This window comes from Durio zibethinus, chromosome 25 (assembly GCF_047325235.1).
Source record: "Durio zibethinus cultivar Kanyao isolate XHJ-2024 chromosome 25, ASM4732523v1, whole genome shotgun sequence".
In the NCBI taxonomy this organism is placed as follows: Eukaryota; Viridiplantae; Streptophyta; class Magnoliopsida; order Malvales; family Malvaceae; genus Durio; species Durio zibethinus.
In genome coordinates, this window is record NC_143186.1 from 11,144,783 (window position 1) to 11,171,470 (window position 26,688).

Genomic DNA, 26,688 nt, shown 5'->3' on the forward strand with positions numbered 1-26,688 from the left:
GACAATATAAATGATTGTTGCTTCATAGCAATCCATGGTGGCAAATTGTAAGGAATCAATACAACTGACCAAGTACTATAAAAAGTACTAATCATTTTGAACAGGTTAAATCTATCGGATGCTAGTCTAAGCATAACATTTCAAGGATTAGATGCAAAGTTTGGAAACCTAAAATGAAATGATTTCCATGCCAAAGAATTTGCAGGATTCCTCAATGATCCATCATCCGTTCATTTTTTATGATGCCACTTCATTGAATCTGCAATTTTATAAGACATGAAAAGTCATTGAAATCTTGGTATTAATGAAAAATAGTGTAAAACTTTAACAGACTTTTTTCTTACACATACCTCATCATCATTCTTATTCAACCTTTCATCACGGTTTTTGTTCATCCAATGAGAAATACCACACAAATGATAAGATTTTTTATTTTTTTATCCTTACAATACAACATGCAATCATTAGGACAACTATGAATTTTCTCATATCCGAGACCTAAATCCTTGATCATCTTCTTTGATTTCTTACAAGATTTAAGGATTTTTGCAAAAGAAAACATTTTTTTTCATAAACTCTAATAATAAAGTCAGACAGTTTCCTATCCATCCACATAAGCATTTCAAGTGAAAAAGATGAACATAGAAAGATAACCTTGAATGCTTCGATCCTTCAAAAAATTCTTCATTTATATCCTCAAGTAACCTATCAAACTTTGATGCTTCTCCTCTAGGTTGTTGGTCATATACACCTATCCTAGGTTCACAATTCATGAACTTATTAAATCTTTCATTTTAGGGAGAAAGATTACGAAAATGTTAGTTATAAATGTTAAAAGCATCTCGTAACATGTCTTCAATGTCATCTATTATAAAAGGATCATGTTAGTGTTGAGGAGCCCTTGAAGTTGAAGGAACTCTAGTGAAAGACCTTGACGGTACAGCCTTTCCATGAAAATACCAATTAACACATCTCGGAAGAAATCTAATACAAATTAAATGTTCAAAAATAACTTGATGCATTTGCTACTCGATAGCCTCACACATGGGCATAATATCATATTTTCTTCACTTGTATTCTCAAATGTAAAATTAAAAAAAATTTTCACTTCATCTTTGTACTCTTGACTTATTCTTGACTTTTGCATCCAACTCTTATCCATTTAGTACTTACTACATTATCATACCAAATGTATATAAATAATTTATATGAAAATGAACATGTACAATACTTAAGTTTACTATGTTTTAAACAAAAGATAATAACAAGATCAGTACTTACATAAAACGAGAACTCTTTATTGTGAAGTAATTTATCAGCTATCAAATATTATGAATGTTAAAACTCTGCTGCTAACGTAGATAGTACCCAAGAGTATTTGTAGTTGAGGTGGAAATAAGGTGAAATAAGGTGGGTTTTAGAGAAAATTGTTACACCAAAAAGAAAATCGTGAATTGCAAAAACTGAAGGAATAGTTGATTAAAGTAAAAGCTAAAGTAAATAAGTAATGAATAGTCAAAATAGGGTTCTAAAAGATAATACTCGAATACTAAAAGCTGAAGGAAAGAAAAAGTAAATTATAATTAGTATGAAAAAAATAGTATAATAATGAAGATGAAGCTTGAAGTTGGTGATTGGATGTGTTAATTTTGGGAAGATTTTTATTGGACTGAATTATGGAAAGCATTTACTAAGAAAAATGCCTACAATAATTCTCTCATAAATATTTTTTGAATATATTATAGGCGCATCCAACAGAGTCGTAGTAAAATTGTTTGAGATTATTAAAGGCGTTTACGCCATAAAACGCCTTCACTAATTTCATCAAAATTTTTTGTGTATTTATTGAAGGCATTTTTTACATAATACACTTTCAATAATTCCATTATTTTTATCTTACAATATCAGTGAAGATGGCTTTCTACAAAAAATACCTTCAATAATTTTTTTTAAAAAATTATTTGAGATTATTAAAGGCATTTTCTGTTAAAATGCCTTTAATATTACTCAACTTAAATTTTAAGGGGTTATTGAAGGCTTTTATTCCATAAAAATGCCTTGACTAATTCATTTTATTTTTTGAAGTAATTTATTAAAGGCGTCTTCTAATGCAAAATGCCTTCAATATTTCACTGCTCAAATTTTAAGACGGATAGTGAAGGCATTTATTGTAAAAAAAATGCCTTTACTAAATGCTTTTATTTTATTTTATGTACAACGTATTGAATAATTTACAATTAAAATTATTGGTATTATTAATGGTGTCTTCCAGTAAAAAACACCTTTAATCATCAAGAACTTAAAATTTTTTACGATTGGTGAAGGCATTTATTCTAGAAAAACACCTTCACTGAGTACAATTCATAATGTACATAATTATTAATAGTGTTTTTTATAACAACCGCCTTTAATAATTTTTTTTTTAAAATTTTGGGATTATTAAAAGTGTCTTCTACTAGAAAATGCCTTCAATATACCACTACGGTTATATAAGGCATTTATTCTAGGAAAATGCCTTTAATAATTCCTTTTAAGTCTACTACATAATTATTGAAAGCATTTGTTAATAATAAATGCCTTCAATAATTTCTCTCTAAAAAATTTTGAGATTATTAAAGGCGTTTTCTACTGACAAACGCCTTCAATAATTTCTTTTAAATTTTTTACATAAATATTAAAGGCATTTATTGATCATAAATACCTTCAATAATTTCAACAAATGCCTTTAGTAATTTTTCTTTAAAAAATTTTAGAATTATTAAAGGCATCTTCTATTGACAAACGCCTTTAATAATTCCTCTTAAATTTTCTACATAAATATTGAAGGCGTTTATTGATAATAAATGCCTTCAATAATTTCCTTCAAAATTTTTTGAGATTATTAAAGGCATCTTCTATTGTAACATACCTTCAATATACAACTACCCAAATGTTGACATGGTTATTGAAGGCATATACTCAAGAAAAATGCCTTTAATAATTTCTCTTAAATTTTGTAGATAATTAGTGAAGGTATTTGTAGATAATAATCGCCTTCAATAATTTTCTTTAAAAAATTTTTGGGATTATTACAGGTGTTTTTTATTATAAAACACCTTCAATAATTTGTTATAAACTTTTGAAGTCCATAATTATTGAAGACATTTTTTACATAATATACCATCAATAATGGGGTTGAATCCTTATCACGGGGATATTAGTGAAGGCAGTTTTCTACTCAAAGCACATTTAATAATTTTTAAGAATTATCAAAGGCATTTTTTAAGGATAAACACCTTTAATAATTTCTTTGAAAAATGTTTTTGGATTACTAAAGGCATCTTTTATAAAAAATGCCTTCAATAATCTCCAATAAAATTTTAAAGGGATTGTTAAAGGCATTGTTTCCAGAAAAATACCTTTAATAATAATTTTTATATTCGTTTCCCTACCTTGAACATCCGAATAACAAACTACTAGTACACAGAACGATTAAAAGATGCATTATTCAACCAAACCAAACCTTTAAACATATTTCTATCATACCATTAGTTTTTTTATCCCTATCATCATCACTGACCTTAAACAAATCAATGGTGCGCACCTCTTTTTTTACTGATAAGTCTTTTTTTTTAGTTTACCGTATTATTTATAATATTCGATAGAAAAATTTTTTTGGTTTCTTAATATTTACATATGTATTTATATTTTTTCTTTAACTTCACTGTAAGCATAGTCGTCCAAGCACCTTTCATTGCATGTATGTTGTTTCTATGTAGTACGCTTTAAATATTGTGGTTTGCTGAACCTTTTTGTCTGATATTATTTTGATGAATGGTATTGTATGATATTAGCGGTTAAATCGTATGCTAAATGGTTTGTTGAACCTTATTGTCTGTTATTGTTTTGCCAAATGGTATTGTATGATATTAGGGAGCTAAATCATATGTTGAATGGTTTGCTGAACCTTATTGTCTGATATTATTTTGCTGAATTGTTTTATATGATATTGGGGGGCTGAATCATATGCTAAATGGTTTGTTGAATGGTGTTTCTGAGTGGTTTGATGAAGGGTGTGTCTAAGCACATTGCTAATTGGTGTGCTTAATAGTGTTTCTATACGTAGTATGGTCGTGGTTCTATTGAATTACGTATAATGTTAAATTTAGACGATCATATTGTGTAATTCGTATAATTATGATCAAGATTGCAGATGTTATGGACTCTGAACAACATCATTCTCTTTCTAATGAACATGCACAAGACACACTTATAGGCCAAAAAAGAAAGGGAAGGGGCCCAAATAAACAAACTAAAGTGAGTGACACAAAAATTCATGTTAACTTCAATCAAAGTGGCCAGCCTGTGTCGAAAGAGCTACCAAGATGGCTACTCATATTAGAGTCATCGTTCGTCATAGGATTTTAATTACATACACTGATTGGCAATGAGTTCCTAATAATCTAAAGGATGATATATGATAGTCAGTTATAGTATCTTTATTCAACTATTTCATAAAATTTCTTAAATGATCATTTAATTGAAAGTCAATGTGTTCATTCTAATTGTATTAACTTATTTAAGAAAGGTTTGATGTCCCAATTGACTGTAAAAAGATTGTGTTACAATCTGTTAAAAAAACATTCAGAGACTTTAAAAGCAAATTAATAATCTAATATATTTTATCACTGGTTGGTGAAGGTGATGTATTGGATGTTCCAATTGCGACATATGTAGATGTGATAAGTGTTGAAGATTGGACAAATTGTATTCAATATTGACTTTTGAAAGATTTTTTAGTACTCAAACCCATTACCAAAAAAATCATTTATAAGTCTTTATGCAATATAGCCTTTGATCTTCATATGTGATTAATGTAATTTTTTTTTTTTTGTAGAAAATCAAAGAACTCCAATGGGACATTTGGGCCAAACAACAATATCACCATCGGAGAGCAAGAAAGGGATATGCAAATGTGAAGTATGAGCTTGTATGTATTCGCACACTTATTTTATACTCATTAATGAATATTTATGAACATTCATTTCATACATTTTGATTCTTTTATTGCGAAAATTTAATAGGAATCAGCGAACTCTGGCACAGAAGTTTCCATATAGGATGTTTGAAAACAAGGACATCTACAAAAGGATAGATCTTTTATAGATGAAACAATCGAAGAAATGGCAAAAAAGATGGTATGTATAACTACTTTTTTAATATAATGTATGATTAGCATTGTGATTGTATGCATGAGTGTATACTAACTTGTATAGATTTGTTGTTACAGCTCATCTTATTATTATTTTTCAGGATGATTATGTTACCAAAGTCAAGTCTGGTGAACTGGCAATCTAGTATGGTGAAAATACTTTGTCTTTAGCTTTAGGCATTAAAGAAAGGTTCGATTACGTTTGTGGGGTTAGTAAATTTGTCTTACCATTAAAGTTTTTTGGTAATAAACAAAAAACCTTGCAAATGAGAAATGCATAATATGAAGCACTCATTAAGCAACAATAGCAATGAATTAATGACCAGGAGCAATACCTCAATGAGCAACAACAAAAAATCACTACTTTGGAGTCCATGTTGGCAGTAATGTAGCATAACATGCCAATAGGATGGTCTAATAGCATCGTCCCTATAGGAGAAGCTTCCATTGCAAGTAAAAAAGTGAACCCATCTTCCGCTACCACCTAAGAAGTATGATATTATTTATAATTTTAATATTAATTTGTTTATTATATTGATTGATTTGGTTTTAATACTTATATTTCATTAAATATTGTAGCAGGATGTTCAGACTCATAACATGACCCTTACTTAGGCTTCCATGGATGATTATCCAAATATTTACTGAAGCATTTATCTAGAGGAAACTTCATAACTATTGAGTTTGATATTTGATAAACCATCATTTTCTTTCATTGGTGTAAAGGAGGTTAAAGAATTTTATGAACTGGATAAATTATCAGCTGTTGATATCATTGTTTTTATGAAGTTAGCTTATAAATACAAATATGCATATTCAATATGCAGTAATCTATATGAGGGTGTAATACTAACTAGCAATGTTGATTGTTATTATGTAGCTTCCTATATAGAGAGCTCAAAGGGAGCCAGTTGACCAATAGATTTATATTCATTGACCTAACTTCATTAGTGAGCAGAGTGACATAGTGGTTTATCATGCTAATCATGTGATCCAATGCATGAAAAGATTGGCTGATTATTATTTGCTCTCATATAATGTGCAGTAAGTTATATTTCAACCTTACCCAAATCTGATTTGATGCGTAATCTGAGCATATTATTGTTATTATTTTGCAATCGGCATTGGGTGTTTATTATGTTGACACCAAATCCTTAACGCCGTACTTACTTAATTTAGCTAATCCAATGGCGATGCCAACCTAGATATTCAAACTTTTATAAAGAGGTATTACAGTTTATTATATTATATATCTTCTATTTCTTCATAAGTAATTTAATTTATGTATTAAGTAATTTTTTCCTTTTCAATTTAGGGTAATATCTGCATTCAATAAGAAGATAAAAAAACTTAAATAAGTTTCATTATTGGTAAATGTGAAATATATTCTTTTATGTTGAGTTTATGTAGATAAATGTTTCCTAAACCCACTCAATTTAATTTTCAAGTACTTCGTCAATCAAGTGATACTTAATGTGGATACTAAATCCTTCATTTTATGCAGGAGATAGTGTTAGATGATTTTATGACCACACCATTCAAGATTAGTATAAATTTCATAAACTCGTTATATCTTCAAAAAAATAAAAAGGTACGTTATGTTCTCATTTCTTAACATTTGCTTCTAATATTTTTTTTTGTGAGAGAGTAAAGAAAGCTTTACGGAAGAGGAACTAAATGAAGTCCGTAAAGAATGGTGTGATTATTTATTATCATGTATCAATGTTGATAAACCTTCAAGTTAGACATTGTTGGTTGAATGTAATATATAAGGAACAAATTGTCATAATGTTTTTAACATGCCATGTTGAATGGAAACTTTAAGTTTGTACATTGGGGTATTAGTTTAATATTATTATTATACTTAATATGAATACACTATGTGTACTTAATAAATTATTAAGTACGATTATTTCAAAAAAGTATATTAATATACAACGTTATCAATTTTAATTTTGGATGTGTGGTCAATTTATTGAAATACAACAATGTTCATTATTTAAATTCTAAAATATAATTTGTAGTATCACATATATAAACCAAATGTTTTCTAGGCATAAATATACAATTGACAGCAAACATTTTCTAGGCATAAACCTACAACTAACTTGACATATATATATCAAATATGTTTTTTTGATAGGATTAATAAAGGTGTTTTTAGCAAGAAAATGCCTTAAATCATCCCTAAAAAAAAATTGGAAGGTATTTTTTACCAAAATCGCTTTCAATAATCTCTCTCAAAATTTATTGTGTGAAATATTATAGGCATTTTAGGTAAAAAAATACCTTTAAGAATCCATTTTAACTTTTTTATATGGATTATTGAAGGTGTTTTAAAAAAATACCTTCAATAATACCAACTAAAAATTAATCGAATGGAACGCATTGAATAATCTCTAACAAAAAGTTATTGAAGGTGTTTTTGAAAATAATTGCCTTTTATAATCTGACCATTAAAATTTATCGTCTAGAATATTAAAGGCGTTTGGAGCGAAAAATACCTTCAAGCATCTGTTTCAACTTTTGTCTATGGATTATTGAAGGCATTTTCGACAAAAGTCACCTTTAATAATCACAACAAAAATTTATTGATTGGATTATAGAAGGCAAGTTCGGCCAAAAATGCCTTTAAGAATCAGCTTCATATTTTTTCTATCAATTATTAAGGGCATTTCTCTAAGAAAAAAGCCTTCAATATTCTCTGTAAAATTTTTTAAAGCAATTGGTGAAGGCATTTTTGCTAAGAAAATGCCTAGAATAATCAATTACAAATAATCTATGCAAAAACCCAAAAAAGGCTAATGAGAGGGATCGAATCTACCACCTTATGATTAACATCCGTATGATCCAAAAATTTTGATATGATATTTATTGAAGGTATTTTTGAATAAAAACGACTTCAATAAGCTTGTAGATTTTTTTGGTCTAATTATTAAAGGCATTTCTTGTAGAAAATGCTTTCAATAATCTCATACAATTTTTTATGAGGTGATTATTGAAGGCAGTGTCTGCCAAAAATATGCTTTCAGTAATTCCTTATTAATTTTTTTAACTGAATTATTCAGGGCATTTTCTAGCAAAAACATCTTTAGTATTCACTGAAATTTTTAAGGCATGATTATTTAAGGCATTTTAGTTGAGAAACGCTGTCGATATCAAGTCTTGGGTAGTATTTATAAGTAATAACGTCGCTATTTGAAAATTTAGTGACGTTTTGATAATAAATATCTTAAGTTTTATAAAAACACAGAAGCTAGCTACGTTTGTAATTGAAAGGCCACTACAAAACTGTTGTTAATACATTATTTTCTTGTAGAGGTATTAATAATGCTGATTAAATTTTTAAAATTTACAAATTTGAGAAGATTTTAAATGTGTAATATTTTTTTAAGTGAGTTAAGCATATAAAAATTAGAGATTAAAGATAAATTAAGAATTAAAAAATAATAGTTATTGCTTTAAATAAATAATTTGTCTCAATTATATATTGAGATAAATTACAAGACATATGACTATCATATAAGATTACGCACAAAAAAATAAATTATTTACATTGAATTTCTTTTATTAAAGATTTTAATTTTATATATTTATAAAAATTTAATAATAAATTCAGATAACATACATGATCATCAAATTTTTAAATGTATTGAGTAAATAAAAGTTGAGAGTTCAGAGAAGATTAAAAATTAAAAAAAAAATAGTTATTGCTTATAAAATAAATAATTTGTCTTAATTATTTATTTGTGTAATGAGTTGGCAGTTTCTAACAAATATCGCAAATAATCAGACAACCATAAGCCAAGAACATGTCCAATTTGTGTTCTTTTTCACATTCTTAATTTGCATGGAAAAGCAATCAAAAGCTTTTCCATCCTAAAGTTGTTTGACCTTCAGTATCGACTACTTATATTAATTTTTTATTCTGCATATTCCTTAGCCCTACAGCTTTTTTTTTTAATTCATTCTTTTTTTATTATCAATTTATATATCTTAACTTGTTAGAGGACAACTAACATTGGTCCGGTGCCCAAAATATTTATGCAAATCCAGAGAATGATCACCAAAAAAGTAAAAGATTATTTCGGAGTTAAAAATTTAATACAAATCATTCATGTAATTATTTTTAAAAAAATATATGTATCAAATTTTAAATGTAAACTTTATATATGCAATTGTTCTTTAAAGGAAAAATGCAATTAAGAAAGAAAACATGAAAAATAACACAAATATGTATCTTGTAGTTTTTTCAATGGCTAAGCAAACTCTGAAAGCAATCACTAAGCAAAGCAAGGCCATCATGTTGGGCTAAAAGCTTTCAATCCAATCACACCAGCGGAAGCGAAATCAAACAATAAATCAAACACACAAGAGACAATAATTTAACGTGGTTCGGTTCAATTGACCTACATCCACGGATGAAAAAAAAGATCCACTAGTTGTAGATAATTACAAACATGCATCAAATCATTAACCTCACTCAACAATCAATACTCATAAGATACTCTCAATCTCCTCTAGTCCTATGGAGTATTCTCAACCCAAACAAACACAAACCTAAACTTTTGTGTACCCTTTCAATATAACTAAACACATACCCATATGCTCCCATACATCATACCTATGTGGACCATCTCAGTCTCTTCTAGTCTACTTACAAACAAACATATACACCCATAAGACGTAGAGCCCCAATACTCTTATAGGGTGTCTATCCCACAAAACCTATAACTCTCTTACATCTTTTTCTCATGCCTAACCCTATAGAGACTTCACCTATTTATAACCATACAAACTTGCCCATTAAGAATCCATTTCCTTTTAGAATTCTTCTCCTGTAAGTCAAACTTGCCTATTAAGAATCTTTTTCCTTTTAGAATTCTTCTCTTGCAAGTCAAACTTACCTATTAAGAATTCTCTTTCTCTTAGAATTCTTTTTTTGCAAGTCTTTTTGTCTATCAAGTAATATCTGACAAATCTCAAATAAATCTCTTATGAGATTTGAGTCATTATTCCTAACAATCTTCACATTGACTTAAATTTCATTAATCATCTATCTTCATGCTAGATATACTTAGCTCAACCTACAATGAAAGTTTTACAATCATCTTCTCTTCTCTTGTGTTTTCACGCTTCATACAAACCAATCCTCAATCTTCAAAACTTAAACTCGAACTCTTCTCTTAAATCGAGCTCTTCTGGACTTACTTCTTCTCATGTCTCAAACCATGCACTTCTCACATCTTAAACCTATAGCTCTTCCTACATCTCGAACTTTCAGCTCTTCTACATTTCAAACCTTCGGTTCTGATACCACATCTTGAATCTTTAACTCTTCTCACGTTTCAAACCTTCAGCTCTGATACCACTTGTTGGGCTAAAAGCTTCCAATCCAATCACATCAGCGGAAGCAAAATCAAACAATAAATCAAACACACAAGAGACAATAATTTAACGTAATTCGATTCAACTGACCTACATCTATGGATGAGAAACAAGATCCACTAGTTGTAGAGAATTACAAACATGCATCAAATCATCAACCTCACTTAACAATCAATACTCATAAGACACTCTCAATCTCCTCTAGTCTTATGGAGTATTCTCAACCCAAACAAACACAAACCCAAACCCTTGTACACTCTTTCAACATAACCAAACACATACCTATATGCTCTCATACATCATACCTATGTGGACCATCTCAGTCTCTTCTAGTCCATTCACAAACAAACATACACACCCATAAGACGTAGAGCCCCAATACTCCTATAAGGTGTTTATCCCACAAAATCCTACAACTCTCTTACATTTTTTCTCATACCTAACCCTGTAGAGACTTCACCTATTTATAACCATACAAACTTGCCCATTAAGAATCCATTTCCTCTTAGAATTCTTCTCCTGTAAGTCAAACTTGCCTACTAAGAATCTCTTTCCTTTTAAAATTCTTTTTTTGCAAGTCAAACTTACCTATTAAGAATTCTCTTTCTCTTAGAATTCTTTTTTTGCAAGTCTTCTTGTCCATCCAGCAATATCTGACAAATCTCAAACAAATCTCAAACAAATCTCTTATGAGATTTGAGTCATTATTCCCAACACATCAGAATCCCACTTGTTATACACCCTTCACTCCTATTCCTCCTTTCCTTTACACTGCTATACCAATCATGTCAAATGAGATTGTTCTTGTCGATCCCATCTTTGAAGAAGAACCCAAACCCAACAAAATATCAATCATTACCAATGAAGAAGAAGAAGAACGTAAGGGAGTTTCAATGTCACTTATGGTGAAAGTAGTAGTGGAAGTGGTGGCTATGTTTCTGAAGTGTTTAACAGTGAAAGATTGCCTCCGACTTTGGCTTCGAAAATTCAAAGGTTTCTTAGAGTTGATAACATGTTGAAATGGAAAGCTACTCGTGTTGCTTATCATAGTAAGTCTTTGTCTTTCTTTCTTGTATTGTTTTTGTGTTTTTCCTGCTTTTTGATGAATTGGGTTTCAAATAAAAATTCATGCTATAGTTTGCCTGATGAAAAGTTTGCGGTTTGAGGATTGGAAATTCCAGTGATATATGGGGTTATGGTTTTGATTATTTTGGCTTGAAAAGTGTTGAGCAATTCCAAATCCTTTATCATTAACTGTTTCAAGAAAGTTAAATAAACACTGAGTTCCTGATCCTTTTTGGTTGGATTTCTATTCTCCAATTTGAGTATGAATTGTCGAAAGTTTTATCCTTTCAATAAAATGGAGTTTAAAAGGAAAATTTTTGGGGAATGAAAACAAACAAAGGGCTATTGATTGAGCTCTGTAATGGAGGTTGTTGTTTTTCCTGTTGCTGGCATGTTAAATTTGATGTTTTAAAAATTTAACTTTATTTCTTCTTTTCCCTCATTATACTACCTTTTGCACTTTTACCTAATAAAGGAGACTAATTTGAAGTTGTGACATTTGAAAATTCATATTCTAGTCTTGGAGTTCTTGTACGGTTTTTCATGCATTCATGTTAGGCTGTAAATGCTGATTTTTTTTAATTTACTCTTTTAAAAACAGCTGTATATATCAATTAGAGAAAATTTTTTTTTGGCTAATTACAATGCTGCTGGGACTCAGCGAAATTCAAGTTTGGATTGAAAATATACACAACGCATCCAACACTAATTATGTGGCTTTCTGGGGCAGGTCGCTTTCATGCTTTTGAAATAGCGCAAAACATGGACCGTAATTCAACTGGAAGGGGTATTCGACAGTTTAAAACTTTGCTCCTAGAGCGGCTTGAACGTGTAAGAAATAAGATTGAAGCTTATCATCCAAATATAAATTTAAAATTTTCGTTTTTTGGTTTTTTCACATTCATTTAGAGCACATGAGCTGAAGCTATTGTTAGTATGTTCAGTCAGTATACTATCAGATGCCTTGGTTCTCATGTGCATCACTCTTCCTCACTTCCTATGACCTTCTGTACATACAGCCTTTCAACTTCACCATGCCATTCTCTGCACAATCATCCCTGAATTCCTGTTTTTTCCCCAGAATTCTTTTCAGGATGATGCTATTTAGGTCTTTATCCTGCTCAATGTAGTAAATTTTCCTATTATTAGATCTGATTTTTCATACTATCTTATTTTTTATTTTCTATTGTTTCATTTGTGAGACAAATGTAATATTGAATGGAGTGTATATGTGTGTGTGTGTATGTATATTTGTCAACTAATTTATTCCCCATTTGTGAGACAAATGCAAAACTGAATGGGGTGTATGCGTGTGCATGTATATATGTCAACTAATTTAGTCCCTATTTTCCCTATAATTACTGCTCTTCCACATGCCACATGTGCTCATTGCATTCTTATACTTTTTTAATTATAGTTTTACTTTCTTGTCCTTGTTTTTTATTCCAGCCTCACCTTTAATTAAAATCTTATGTTTCTCGCCTCATCTTCATACTCCCATTAGAATAGCACAGACATAACAATCTATCTAATCCATTTTGATATTTAATTCTAGTATTTAGCTTTCTTAGGTATGTTTACACAATTTATGTTAATCTATCTTGTTATTTCTAGAATTTCCCACCATTTAAGCTTGTTTTAGTTATATGTGCATGCTGTGCTTGCTCCTTGGTTGGTCTCTGATTACTACCTTGTAGAGAAGCAAGAGAGGAGTGGACAATGTAACTGACTGAATTAATCCTAGAACCGCCTGACTGGAGAAAAGGATGAGGTATTATAGTGTCATTGAAGGTGGCATCCTCCAATAAGAAGGTGAAATGTCAATGCAACTAACCAACAAGAGAAATTTGTGAACTTGGAGCAACAACATCGTGCCAAGGATAAGGGTTTGTGTATTTGAGCTTGACTGAAAAGGTTAATGGATTAGTCCCTCAGTAGAACCACCCTATGCCCTCAAGCCAAATCTCTTTAAATCATCCCTTCATGTGAGGTTACTTTAGGATGCTGCTACTATTCTTTTTCCTCTCTATTTTTTTGGCTCCTTTGCTATTTTCCTTTTTTCGTTTCATCTTCCTCGTTAATCTCTTCTCCATTCTTTCTGTCTCATTTCTAGCCATTGTCTTACTGGCTCACCGTCGGAGTAGTCAATCAACAAAAAAGAGCCAGCAAAAGCTTTAGGCTTCAGAAACTTCATAAAAGAGAAAGAAAACGAAGAAAGCCATTAATAGGCTTTGTAGAGCCACTTCTCTTCATTCACATAATTCCCCTTTCCTTTCTCAACTCTTTTGATTTTTTTATAAATTGTGAAGTCTGGAGCTAAAGCTTTGTAGAGACTTTTAGAACATTCTATTTTAGGCTTTTTAACCTTAAACAATTTTTTGATAAAATATTTATAAGGTTTAAAAAATAATTGTCTTTTATTAATATTAAAATAAAAGAGATGTTGTAGCCTAATTAAGTGACAAATGCTAGAGACTACTTTTTGAATATAGATGACAATTGTTGCAGTCAAACTGTCGTCTATTTTTATATAGACGAAGTTTATAGAAATAGCTATGGACTATATAGCATATATAAATAACACGTGATATTTATAAATAACGTTCATTTGGTTTTGATCCGATATTTTCTTTGATTTTCTAAAAATATAGATGATAATTGTTATTATCTAATTGTTGTCTTTTCTTTTTTATTTAAGTGACATTTATAAAAATAATCATCGTTTTTATAGCATATATAAGTAAAACATGATGTTCATAAATAATGTTCATTTGATTATGGTCCGATATTACCTTTGATTACTTTTTGAATATAGATGACCCCTGTTATAATTTAATTATTGTCTATTTCTATATAGACAACGTTTATAGAAAAAAAATCATCATTTATGTAGCATATATAAATAACATGTGACATTAATAAATAACATTTTTTTTGGTTTTGACTCAATATTACTATTAATGACACATAAATAGTTTGTGACATTCATAAAATAATTTATTTAACATTTTCATAATAGATTTATTTAACACATGAATAATTGATTTATTTAACATTTTAATAATATACTTATTTATTTCTTTAACTTACAAGCAATTTAATTAACTTAATTTATATATTTGTGTATCTTGTTAATTCAATCAATTAAGTATGCAAAATACTGAATTTCTTAATACAAAATTCTATAATAGACGAGTTTATTAATAACAATAATTATCTATTTAAATATAGATGACAGCTGTTATTAACAAATGTTGTCTATTGATTTGGAATAGATATTATTTTATTAATTTATTAGACAATTGGCGATGATATTATGAAAAAAAAAAACGAAGTATGCAAAATTTTTAATAGTAAGGATCATATCACTTTAAGGTTTAAAAGGTGATTTCATCCGTTATTAATTAATATTAAAATAAAAATATTGTGACCTTATTAAGTGAGAAATGTCATTCAATTAGAGCCCAGCAAGAGTCAACACTAAATTAAATTGATGGAGACTACTTTCTATGTATTTTAAAGATATTTTCTTATTACTTACAACTTTTGAATGAAGAAATACGATGATTTTCTTACATTATTATTTCTTTTATTTTCATATTATTAAAACAAAATTAAACACAAGAGCACAATAATATAAAATAAATTTTAAAGGAGAAATGATTAAAAAAGCATTTGAACAAAAATTTAATAATTATTTAAGTTTTTGATATTTTATTATAATCAATCAAATCTTAAATTTTTTATTTTTGATCAATTGAGCATTTAAATATTTATTTTTTCCTAATTAAATTTTTAAACATTTATTTTCACTCAAATTAAATCTTTAATTGATCGAAAATGAGTGTTGAGACTAACTAATTTTTATTTAATAAGGATTCAATTGATGAAAGTAAATATTTAAGGATTTAACTGATCACAATAAAATAATAAAGATTTGAATGATTATTAAATTTTTGTTTAAGTAATTTTTTTTTTGACCCTTTTGTCAATTTTAAAAAAATGAGTAAAGATCCACTTATATTAGCGTAAGTCTTATATTTTTTTAAATTTTTAAATCAAAATTAAATTCATAATTAATTTTAATAAAAATAATTATTTTAATTATTTTGATATAAAGATCTAAAAAAGTGTAAGATTTACATTAATGTAAAAGAATGTCTTCTAAAACATATATATTCCTTCTTTCAAAAAAGGAATCACCCTATATTTAATTCGCTACCACTTAAATGGACAAAATCTCTCACGAGAAAGAACAAAATATGTCAAAAAGATGATAACTAGATTTACAAACATAGATTTTATCCACATGCATCTAGGTTGCAATTTCTAGAACAGACACCTTTCGCGAGTGCAGATCCTGTACTAAGAACTGAAACAAAGTAATTTATCACGTAAATAAATTCATAACAGGTAACAAGCAAGAAGAACCTAACAATTTCAAATTTTAAATTATATTAAATATTTAATTTAAAATCAATTAAAATTACATTAAGAGATTGATTTAAATATAAAATTACAAAAAATAAAATAAAATTCAACCAATATAAAATAACACCACTGAAACATTTTGTGATGGTAAATGAAAGCCAGATCAATTGGAGTCAATTATTTGGGAACAATTTAATAACTGATTAGTCAAACTCTTGGCTAAGATTTCCACAACTATTTTTTTTTCTTGTTTTATGAAGAATTATTAGGAGTAAAAGCCCCGCCAAGTATGGCACATTCCAACCTAGTTTATACATCAACCTAGAACACTTTTTGATCGGTCAGCGTACTTATCGAAAATTTTAACCAAGTTTTTTATAATTGTTTTTGAATTAAAAAGTACTCCGAAAGAGCTTTGAATATTAATTTTAACCACAAATTGCACTAATAATCATCACTAACACAATTTTCGTTAGTAGCTCAATCATATTTAATAAAAAAAATTAATAACGATTTTATTTTATTTTATATAACAGTTGAGTATTTAGACTTGCATGTTACAACGGTAATTATTGAAGATATCTTTAACTACATAAGATCTGAGAGGCAATTGATTTTGAATTATGAATTAATTAACATAATTTTTAATTTTTGTAATTTTCATCCTTTGAAATGAGTTAATCCATTTAAATTAGAGTAAAGGATAATCAATTCGATCATTTCTATCAAAAATAATAATTGAATTGATGGGTCCTTTTGAAGCTGAAAACAGAATGATTTAATCATCTAAAATATAAAATTAAAAATGTAATTAATTTAAGAAAAATTGAACTTAAAGAACAAGGAATAAAGAAACTTTCATTTTTTAATTTTCCATAAACTCACTAGCGGACAGTAAAAAATTGGACAGAGTTCATTTCCAGCTTAGTGGACCAAAAACTATTGACTTGTCAATTTGCCATTTCAAGCTCTTGGCTAATATTTTCACAGCTTTTTTTTTTTTCATTTTATATGAATAATAATTAGGAGACAGGACCCCGTCAAGCAAGGCACAATCCTCCCAGTGTACACATTGCGCTAGACGCGACTCAATGACGTATTCGTATACGATTTTTTCACCCATCACGTACTTGAATTAAAAATCGTAACCAAGTTTTTTAAATTTGTTTTTTAATTAAAAAGTACTCAAACTTTTTTAAATATTGAATTTAACCATAAATTGCATAATTTATCATTGCTAATACAATTTGCGGGTCTGTTCTCCCTTTCTCCCATTAAAAAACACTAATCATTCCCTCTCTCCAGATTTGAAGCTGAAAATTCAATGGTCATTTTACTAGAGATGAAGATTGATGATCGACTTCCCGTTTAAAAGGAAAAGAAAAAAAAAAAAAGAAAGAATGACAATTGAACAACTTCTAGAGCTCGATCCAGGGGTAGCTCTGGTATGTTCTAACTTACCAAATTTTATTTCATCATGCATCTTGATTACTAAAAACACATGATTCTTAGAAATTTCATATCACTTTCTAATGCAGACAGTACAAGATGCACATGTGAAGCCAGGATACTCGATATAAATGTTTTGAATGGTTGGTTCTATAACTTCTGCAAACAGTGCAACAGAACGCTCATATCATGTTATAGCAAGTTCTGGTGTTCAGATCACCAAGAAAAAGTACCCTCACTTGGATATATCCCTCACCATATATTGTTTCCCACAAGTATATTACATAAAAAATTATACTGTAAATTGCCATATAAGTGGCTTCAGTAGCAAGCTAGGCATAAAATTATAAAACTTTATGGAGGACAAAATGAAATGCACCATCACTAGTTTACACTATATTTAAGCTAATTTCATTCGTAGCATCAAGTGATGTAGTTGGCTCATCAATTGGATTGTCGCCACCATGATCCTTGGTTGATGCATCAAAAGGAAACTGAAAAGGTCTTGGAGGCATTTCAAGCAATTCAGTATCAGTTTCAAGCATCTCCAATACTTTTGACATTGAAGGACGATTAGGAGGCTTCATTTGTATACACCAAAAAGCTACTACTAACATCTTCCTCAAAATTGTCTTCTCACTATCCGTAACATCTCCCAATTCTATTTCCTCTCCTTGCTCAAATCGATCATATATCCATGATGGGAAGTATATCTGACTTGATTGTTCAGCAAATGCATTCAAATTTTTCCTTCTTCCCACAATTTCCATTAATAGCATCCCGAAACTATAAACATCAGCCTTATATGAGATGCCTCCAATGTTTTTGTAGACCAATTCAGGAGCAATATATCCCAGTGTACCTCGTGCTGCAGTAAGAGAAACAATAATATCATCTACTGAATACAATTTTGCCAGACCAAAATCTGAAACTTTTGGGTTGAAATTCTCATCTAGAAGAATATTATGAGGCTTGATATCAAAATGTAAAATTTGCATGTCACATCCTCGATGTAAATAGTCAATTCCTCGAGCAACTCCAAGCACAATATCAAGCATTTTCTGCCAGCTTAAACTGATCTTATTTTCTCCGGCAAATATGATTTTATCCAAGGAACCATTTGGCATGAAATCATATACAAGAGCTTGCTTTGACCCCTCAACACAAAACCCAATAAGTTTCGCAATGTTGACATGATGAATCCTCCCAATTGTTGCAACTTCATTAATGAAATCTTGCCCATTAGCTTTTGATTTGCCTAACAACTTTACTGCCACAAGATGGTTGCTACGAAGTTTTCCTTTAAACACTGAACCATAACCCCCTTCTCCTAATTTATCTTTGAAACCACTAGTTATTCTTTTTATTTGATAGTAAGAATACCTAATAGGTATAAAGTTATTTTGACTTTGAAGGAACTCTTCAATTGTATCATCTGCGGATAAGTGTCTTCTTCGTAATTTGTATGTAACAACCGCAATCAAGATAGATATCCCCAGCAACATTCTTGCTAAGGCAATTCCTCCTTTTCAAGTAAAAAATGTAAACATATTAGTATTTTTCAATGAAAGGCATTAGTGTCCAAGAAAATAAAAGCATGGGAACCTTAATTTTAACAGTAATCTGGAAGCACAAACACAAAATTGTAGACATACTGAAAAAACTTTAACATGGAGGGAAAATGAACAAATCAGAAAATATTGAAATGAGCATCCAAAACATAACCTTCAAACTACACAATTGAAACTAAATTACCATAAAAGAAACACCAAGAGATGCAAATGAACCCAAAAAAGAATTGATAAAGTCAAGTGCTGAAATCCACTAATTCACCATAACAGGATTTATGGTCATCACTTATAGTCGACTCAACAATTTTGGAGGATGTCTATTCCATTCTCTAATATCACCTCTCTAACAGGACTGGTAACATTCATCAAACTATAACTTATTTAGACAAAAAAAAACTAGGTAACCATCTTCTAATGGTCCAAGTTTTGATTGGTAGACATTATAGAAAAAAGAATTAGAAGTTAAGGCAGGTTCTTCAAAATTTTGCTTTGAAATGTTGTCAACACTGTAACACTCAGGATTTGAGTTAAACTGTTCCTTAACACTGTCTTTTAACAAACTCTCATCCTTCCAACTATTGACAATATTTACTAAATTCATAGTTGTGCTATGTTCTGTAAATTTTTTGAAAAAAAGATTGCTAATTTTTTTTCTTCCCTTGCACTTTCAACCACATTAAATGTGGTAATTAGACCAATGAGTATCAACATACATTTTGGATACTATCAGAATTTTTAAAAAGTGAGACTCATTGTGAGAATGATCTTAAGAGAATTGGAAAAAGCATTGAAATTAAATCTAAACTTGTACAATCTAAAAGGCTTGTTTAATTCTTTTTTGTTAAATTTGAGGACTTTGATTTATTTATGCAAATGCAAATATAAAGCTAAAACTTAAATATACCTGTTATTGCAAGACACAAAATATATGTACCTGCAACAAAATACCAATAAAAAAATAAAATGTAATTATTTCAATAAAGGAACAAAAATACATAGCAAATCCAAGAAGAGATTACAAATGAATTCCAGGGAGCATACGTCTAGGAGGATTTTCAGAATTGTATGATACATGATGACCCTTGAAAAGGAAATGTACAAAGCTGTCCACATAATTTCTCAATGCAAATCTCAAATCTGGCAATCTGAATTTTCAACACATCAAATTAAAATTAATAATAGTGATATAAAAGAAAACTGACAATTTAAAGAGGATAAAGAAATGTAAAAAACAAAAAAATCAACAGATAAAACATTATATTTTGTAGTATCTTATTCTTACCTGTAGTGAAAGATACTAAAGATGAATTTGTCATTGTATAGTTGACTATTAGAATACAGTATGGAAATGAATTCGACCTTCTCTATTTAAACACCAATTTGATTTTAATTTTAGATTTCCAAATCACAATTTTCAAATAACGCTAGCATAACCAAGGAGCTAATTTTTATTAGAGAAAATTGCACTTATGTAATGAAATAGAAATAAATTAATGGTCAGTATGGTTTTTTGAATAATAATTAATGTTTGATGTAATTATTTTTTCTTAATGTAATCGTGAAAATGTTAATTACTACCAACCGTACAAAAAGAACCCACCCAGTACCAAAAATACCCTTAATTTTTGTTTATATTTTCCCTCCTTTTTATCTTTTTTTTTTTTTTTAAACCCGCCCTTGCTGGTGCCAGTTGGCCCTTGACCGATGAGCAGGTGGGTGGAAAGAGAAGAAAAAGAAAAGAAAAAGACATTGTGATCTTGACAGCAGAATGCCTCATTACATTTAAAATATAAAAATTGCATATTCATTGCATCAAATAATATTTATTTTAAAAATTATGTTGGAATATTCAAATACCCCTAACTGTAATTTTTTTAATTTAATTATTAGTCTAAATTCCTATCAAGAACAGTTATCAATTTTTTCTAAAACGGAACTAAAATACACAAAAAAATCTTATTCTTACTACTAGAATATAGTATTGAAACAAATTCAAAATTTTCGATTTAAACAACAATTTGATTTTTATTTTAGTTTTTCGAATCACGAGTTTCAAATAATGTTAGCAGAACCAAGGCACTACTTTTTATTAGAGAAAATTGCACTTAGGTATTGAAATAGAAATAAATTAATGGGCTGTGTAGTTTATTGAAAAATAAGTAATGTTTGATGAAATGATTTTTTTAATGTAATCATAAAAATGTTAATCACTATCAACTACTGTAATAAAAAAAACCAACGAAGTACCAAAATTACCCTTAATTTTTTTTTTTATACTTTTCCCTTTTATTCATTTTTTCTTTTCCAAATCCTTCCTTGTCCGTATCAGTTGGCCGTTGATGGATGAGGAAGAAAGTTGGAAGAGAGAAGAAAAGAAAAGGTCAATTTTATCTTGACAATAAAATACCTCATTACACTCGACATATATGAATTACATTCATTACGTCATATAATATTATTTTAAAAAGAAAACACTAATCATTTATTATATTGCAATCGTCTGATACACCTAACTGTAATTTTTTAATTTAATTATTAGTCTAAATTCCTATCAAGAACAGTTATCAATCTTTTCTAAAATAGATCTCAAATGCACAAAAAAACTTACATCTTTCGGATTAATGGATCTTCGCGCCATGTGTAGGAGTCGTAGAATAACCATCTCAGTTCATAGCCCTGTAATAGCTGTTCATAAATATCCGAAGTAGACAGACCTGTAATATTCTTAAGCATGATTGGAACCTGGGCTATGACTATGCAAGATGGATTGAAATCAAGCGGCAGGGTGTTTCCATCTAAAAAATAAAAGTAGGAAGGCGGATGGTAATAGCTATTGGGACAACGAGAGGCATTGACGTATAGAGAAGATTTCATTGCTGTTGTGCAATTTACTAGATACATGTAACTATGAGGATAATTTAAACGAACGTATAGGTTGGCTGTTGAATTTAAATACAAATAATCAGATAGATATCTAATAATATTACGAGGAAGGGAGCAATTGTCTCTGCTCAGACTCTCATGATCCACCATAAACATAGCTCGTATTGTTTGGTTTTTATAAGAGATCTTTTGGACGTACAATTTCTCCCCAACAAACACAAAAGTGGTGCGATTGTTGTTGTCGCATTCCAGTTCCGGGTTATGGTAACCACACTCGGAAGGCTGGCCTTTTAATCGGAAAGGGAAATTGACGGTAACGTTTCCACAGTAAGAAGAGCTACAATCTTTAGGAATTGGAAGTTCAGCGATGAAAGAATCAGGGAATGATAGAAATAAAGATAGGGCCATGAGCCGAAACAATGAAAGTTGTGAATTTACCATCCTAAAGTTTTGGTGATGAAGAACCAGATTTAAGTCCAAGGAAATATATAAGCATAGAAACGCTATTTTTTTTATTTATTTTTTTAAGTTAAAGTGAGGGAAGACTTTAAACTTAGAAAGGTATGAGCATAGAAACGTCTTTCTTTTTTTTTTTTCTTCATTCCGGGAAGAAAGGTAAATGTATATCCGAGTTGACTGACCTGTCAAGTGCTTTAAACCATTTTAATTATTATTCAATTAAAATCAACAATATACACGCAAAAGGAAAAATAAATTTATATTTGATGAATTATTATTGTATAAATTTTATATACTATTAATATATTATATGTTGTCACCTAATTAATTTATAAACTTAAAAAATTTAAAATCCTTAAAAAATAAAATTAAAAAGAAAATATTCAATAATTACTATAAAAAATAATTATTTTTTAATTAAATAATTTTAGTATTTATCATTAAAGATTTTTAATTTTTTAAATTTATGAATCAACGAAATGATCCTAAATAATGCATTACTATAATAGATTTATATAACATCAGAGAATGCATAGTATATAATTCCTAAAAAATGTACAATAATATAAGAATTTGTAGAAAGGGACGTAAGAATTCAAGAAGTATAATGTATATTGGAAGATGCAAGTGAGGAATCAAGTTGTAAAAGACAAGGAAATTAGGCACTGAAATATTTTGTGTGGTGTAAATGAAAGCAAGTCATACTTTGAGAAATCAAAGTCAATTGTGGAGAACAATTTAAGTAATTAGTCAAGCAATTAGCAGTAAGTCCAAGCAATTATTTTGCGAAGATGAATAATTAGGAAGTGGTTAAGACCCCGTCAAAGAAGGCATCCACAGCCCCGGGCCAGCGTACGCGTATAAGACCTTTTTGTTATTTCTGATGGTCTATGGTTAAAGTCGTGCGGTTATCTTCCTCGCAATCCAGTTAAAGCCCAGGGTAACGACACTCTGAAGGTTGGGTTGCTGATTGAAAAGGGAAACTAATGTTGACATTTCCACATAAAGAAGAGCCACAGTCTTTGTTTCGGGCTATAATTATGGAAGCATCAGGGAATAGAAATAAAGCAGGAGGCAGAAGATCAAACAAGGGGACTTCAGCTTTTAGCATCCTAATTAAAGTTGGTACTAGGTGTAGGAGAAAACGATCGACAATGATGCAAATATGGCATTGGGTATGTACTCCAGTGATAAAACTATATATTCGAGTAGATCTGTTCATTTGTGTTGAATTTATTTTGTATTAAACGTACGTAAACAAGTCACACTTTGACATAACCAATTAAGCTGCTCTTACGTGTAAAACTTTAGCAACGAGTCAGTCAAGCACTTAATTAGATGAGACCCGTCTGCCATCACAATTGACAATTGAGAGAAAAATTGTCTGTTCAAAATCGAAGTCATTATAAAGCTGCGGCTCTTTTCGCGAAAAATAGTTTTTGAAAATAAATTTTTTATTTTTAATACTTATTTAATAAAAAATTAATTGATCAATAAAAAATAATTTATTAATCAATATAAAATAAATTTTTTTTTTAATTTTTTTTTTTTTGAAATGAGAAGATCTTCAAAAATTATCTATGGATAAAGCTACTTGTAAAGTTTGTGAGCATAATTTTATTCAAATTGGATTTTGGATATGATTTTTTTAAATTTAAATTTAATTTGATCCAATTTAAAATATTATTATATTAATAAAAATATTTTTATTTAATTTTATTTAAAAATTAAAACATTAATATTAAATTTTTTTTAATAATTTAATTTTAAATATTTTTATAATTATACTTAAGTTAGATATTGAATATGATATTTTAAATTTGCACTTAATTTGATCCTACTTGAAATATTATTATATTATTAAAAAATATTTTTATTTAATTTAATTAAAAATAAAATATTAAAATATTATCATTAAACGTCTTTTGCTATTTTAATTTTAAATATTTTAATTTTATGTATTATTGAACATAAATATTATAATATTTCAACAATAAATAATATTATATTATTTTTTATAGTATATAATAATATATTAAATAATATTTTATTACTTTAATAATCAATAATATTATATTTTCATAATATGAGTATTTTTAAATAATTTCCTAATAATTTTCAACTTAAAGTATATTATTTTTATATTTTATTTATTAATGTATCTATATTACTATTTTAATAATAAATATAAATAAATAATATTTTTGTTATGATTTGAAAGTAGATAGTTTCAATATAAAATATAACTATTTTAATGGTATAAATATATTTAATATTTTAATAATAAATATTATTATTTTTAATAACATTAGGAAATTTGCCCAAGTACACTTGGGCTCACTTTTTTATTTTAAAATAATATAAATTATTGAATTTAAACATACTTATTTCTTTATTTATGTGTACAAATATAAAAAATTGTCCGCTTCAAAAGTTTTAAAATTTTCATTTTAAGAGTTTTTAAATTAAATATCTTTTATTATTTAATTTAATTTAATAAACAATAAGCAAATTGATATGTTTTAAATGATTTTCCAAAAGAAATCAGATTTCCTTTCTTTTTTGTTAGAGATTTTATTATTTTTTTTAGTTCTTGGTATTTTTCTTTTTTAAAAAGAAATTAAACAAGTGAGATCCTTATTCAATTGGACCCTCATTTAACCTAAAACAATATTTGAAAGACTATGTTTATATAAACAAAACATTGTTTTGCTTCTTAACTAAATAAAAAAAATTTGTAAAGGCCAAATTGCTTGACAGATGTCAAGCAAAGAGGCCCTCAATTAAAGCTAATAAATAGTAAAAATTAAGAGATTACTTTTAATTATAGTAAGATTGCTTTTAATTATAATATATAGTAATAAATGTATGTATTTATATGTATGTATACATATATGTTTAGTTGATTATTGATTAATGATCTTTTATAATTTTTTGTAACTTTTTAATAAAAATGTTTATCAAGAAATATTTTTGCTAGATTTTTTTGTATTTTTTTTCATAACATCTTTCCCTTTTTAGTAAAAAATTTAATAAAAAATAAAATAGTAGTCTCCTCAGGGGGCTAATTAAATTAGGAGACTATTTTTAATTATAGGATATAGTAATAAATGTGTATATATAAATATATATTTAATTGATTAAATATATTTTATAACTTTTTGTTATTTTTTCATAAAAATATTTATTGAGAAATATTTTTATTAAAAATTGTAATTTTTCATAACATTTTTTAAATGAAAAATTTTTTTATAAAAAATAGAATTGAAGTCTCATAATAGGACTAATTGTTTGACACTTAAAAATCTATTATTATATATGTAAAAAAAAAAAAATCTGCTATTATATATAAAACTAATGTGAAGGCACGCACGATTCTGCATATTTGTTTTAATAACTTCAAAATAGAAAAGGCATGTAAGTGCGCAAACAACATAATAAACATACCCCATTCCCTTAACAAAGTGATTGCTACAACAGAGGCAGTACCTAAAATATTCAATCAATGAAGGCAACTTAATCGATATTTCTTATAAGCCTCATGTAACTCTTCCTCTATCAACAACCGATTATTGTAATTTATTGCACATGAAATGAATCCCAGTGTCCACCATCAATGCTCCTAAATATCATAAGAGAGTGCTCCACAATTAATTGGCATGTATAAAGTACTGTAGAAGCATTCTCTTGAGCACTCGTGAGAAAAATATAGAAAATTTTTTAATAATAATGTGCCTAATGAAAATGCAATGAAATCAATTAAAGGTCATGATTTGTTTATCTAAAAAAAGGAAATGAAAAAAATTGATGCACTATGCGCTAAAAACTAAATTTCAACATCAATTTTTGAGAAAAGTATAAATAATTAGCTTTTATGCTTCTCAAATGATGAACAGAACACCCTGCAATGTTCTGACCCTCATTTTAATAGCTTTAAACATATATGTTAATGAGATCACCATCAGCAAGACCATGCTCACTCTTAATCTAGTCCACTGTGAACTTAAAATCACACCAATCAGAAATAGCACCTATAAGGCCCATTGTTGCTATTCTTGACATGCTATCTGAATCAGGCAACACCAGTTGACCTAAAAATAATGGTAGTATAAATCTTCATAGTGCAGATTTCAGAAGGTGTAACATAACTTCAGTCAGTAGTTTGCTTAAATAAATGCAATCTGACCTTGACACAAAAGACATGGTCAAAAGGTACAGCAGCTGCCGATGAGAAAGCATTGGAAGATAGTT

General features: G+C 28.5%; 1 protein-coding gene across 1 annotated transcript; it reads right to left on the reverse strand.

The window, feature by feature from the left end:
- Positions 1-17,747: 17,747 nt before the first annotated feature.
- On the reverse strand, positions 17,748-22,429 carry LOC149511628 (rust resistance kinase Lr10-like). Its single transcript, XM_089754732.1, has 4 exons — positions 21,704-22,429; positions 20,137-20,240; positions 20,000-20,029; positions 17,748-19,049 (listed from the first exon to the last, which is right to left on the reverse strand). The coding sequence occupies exons 1-4, from the start codon at positions 22,417-22,419 to the stop codon at positions 17,914-17,916; spliced, it is 1,986 nt and encodes a 661-aa protein (XP_089610858.1). The 5' UTR covers positions 22,420-22,429; the 3' UTR covers positions 17,748-17,913.
- Between the last annotated feature and the right edge of the window lie 4,259 nt (positions 22,430-26,688).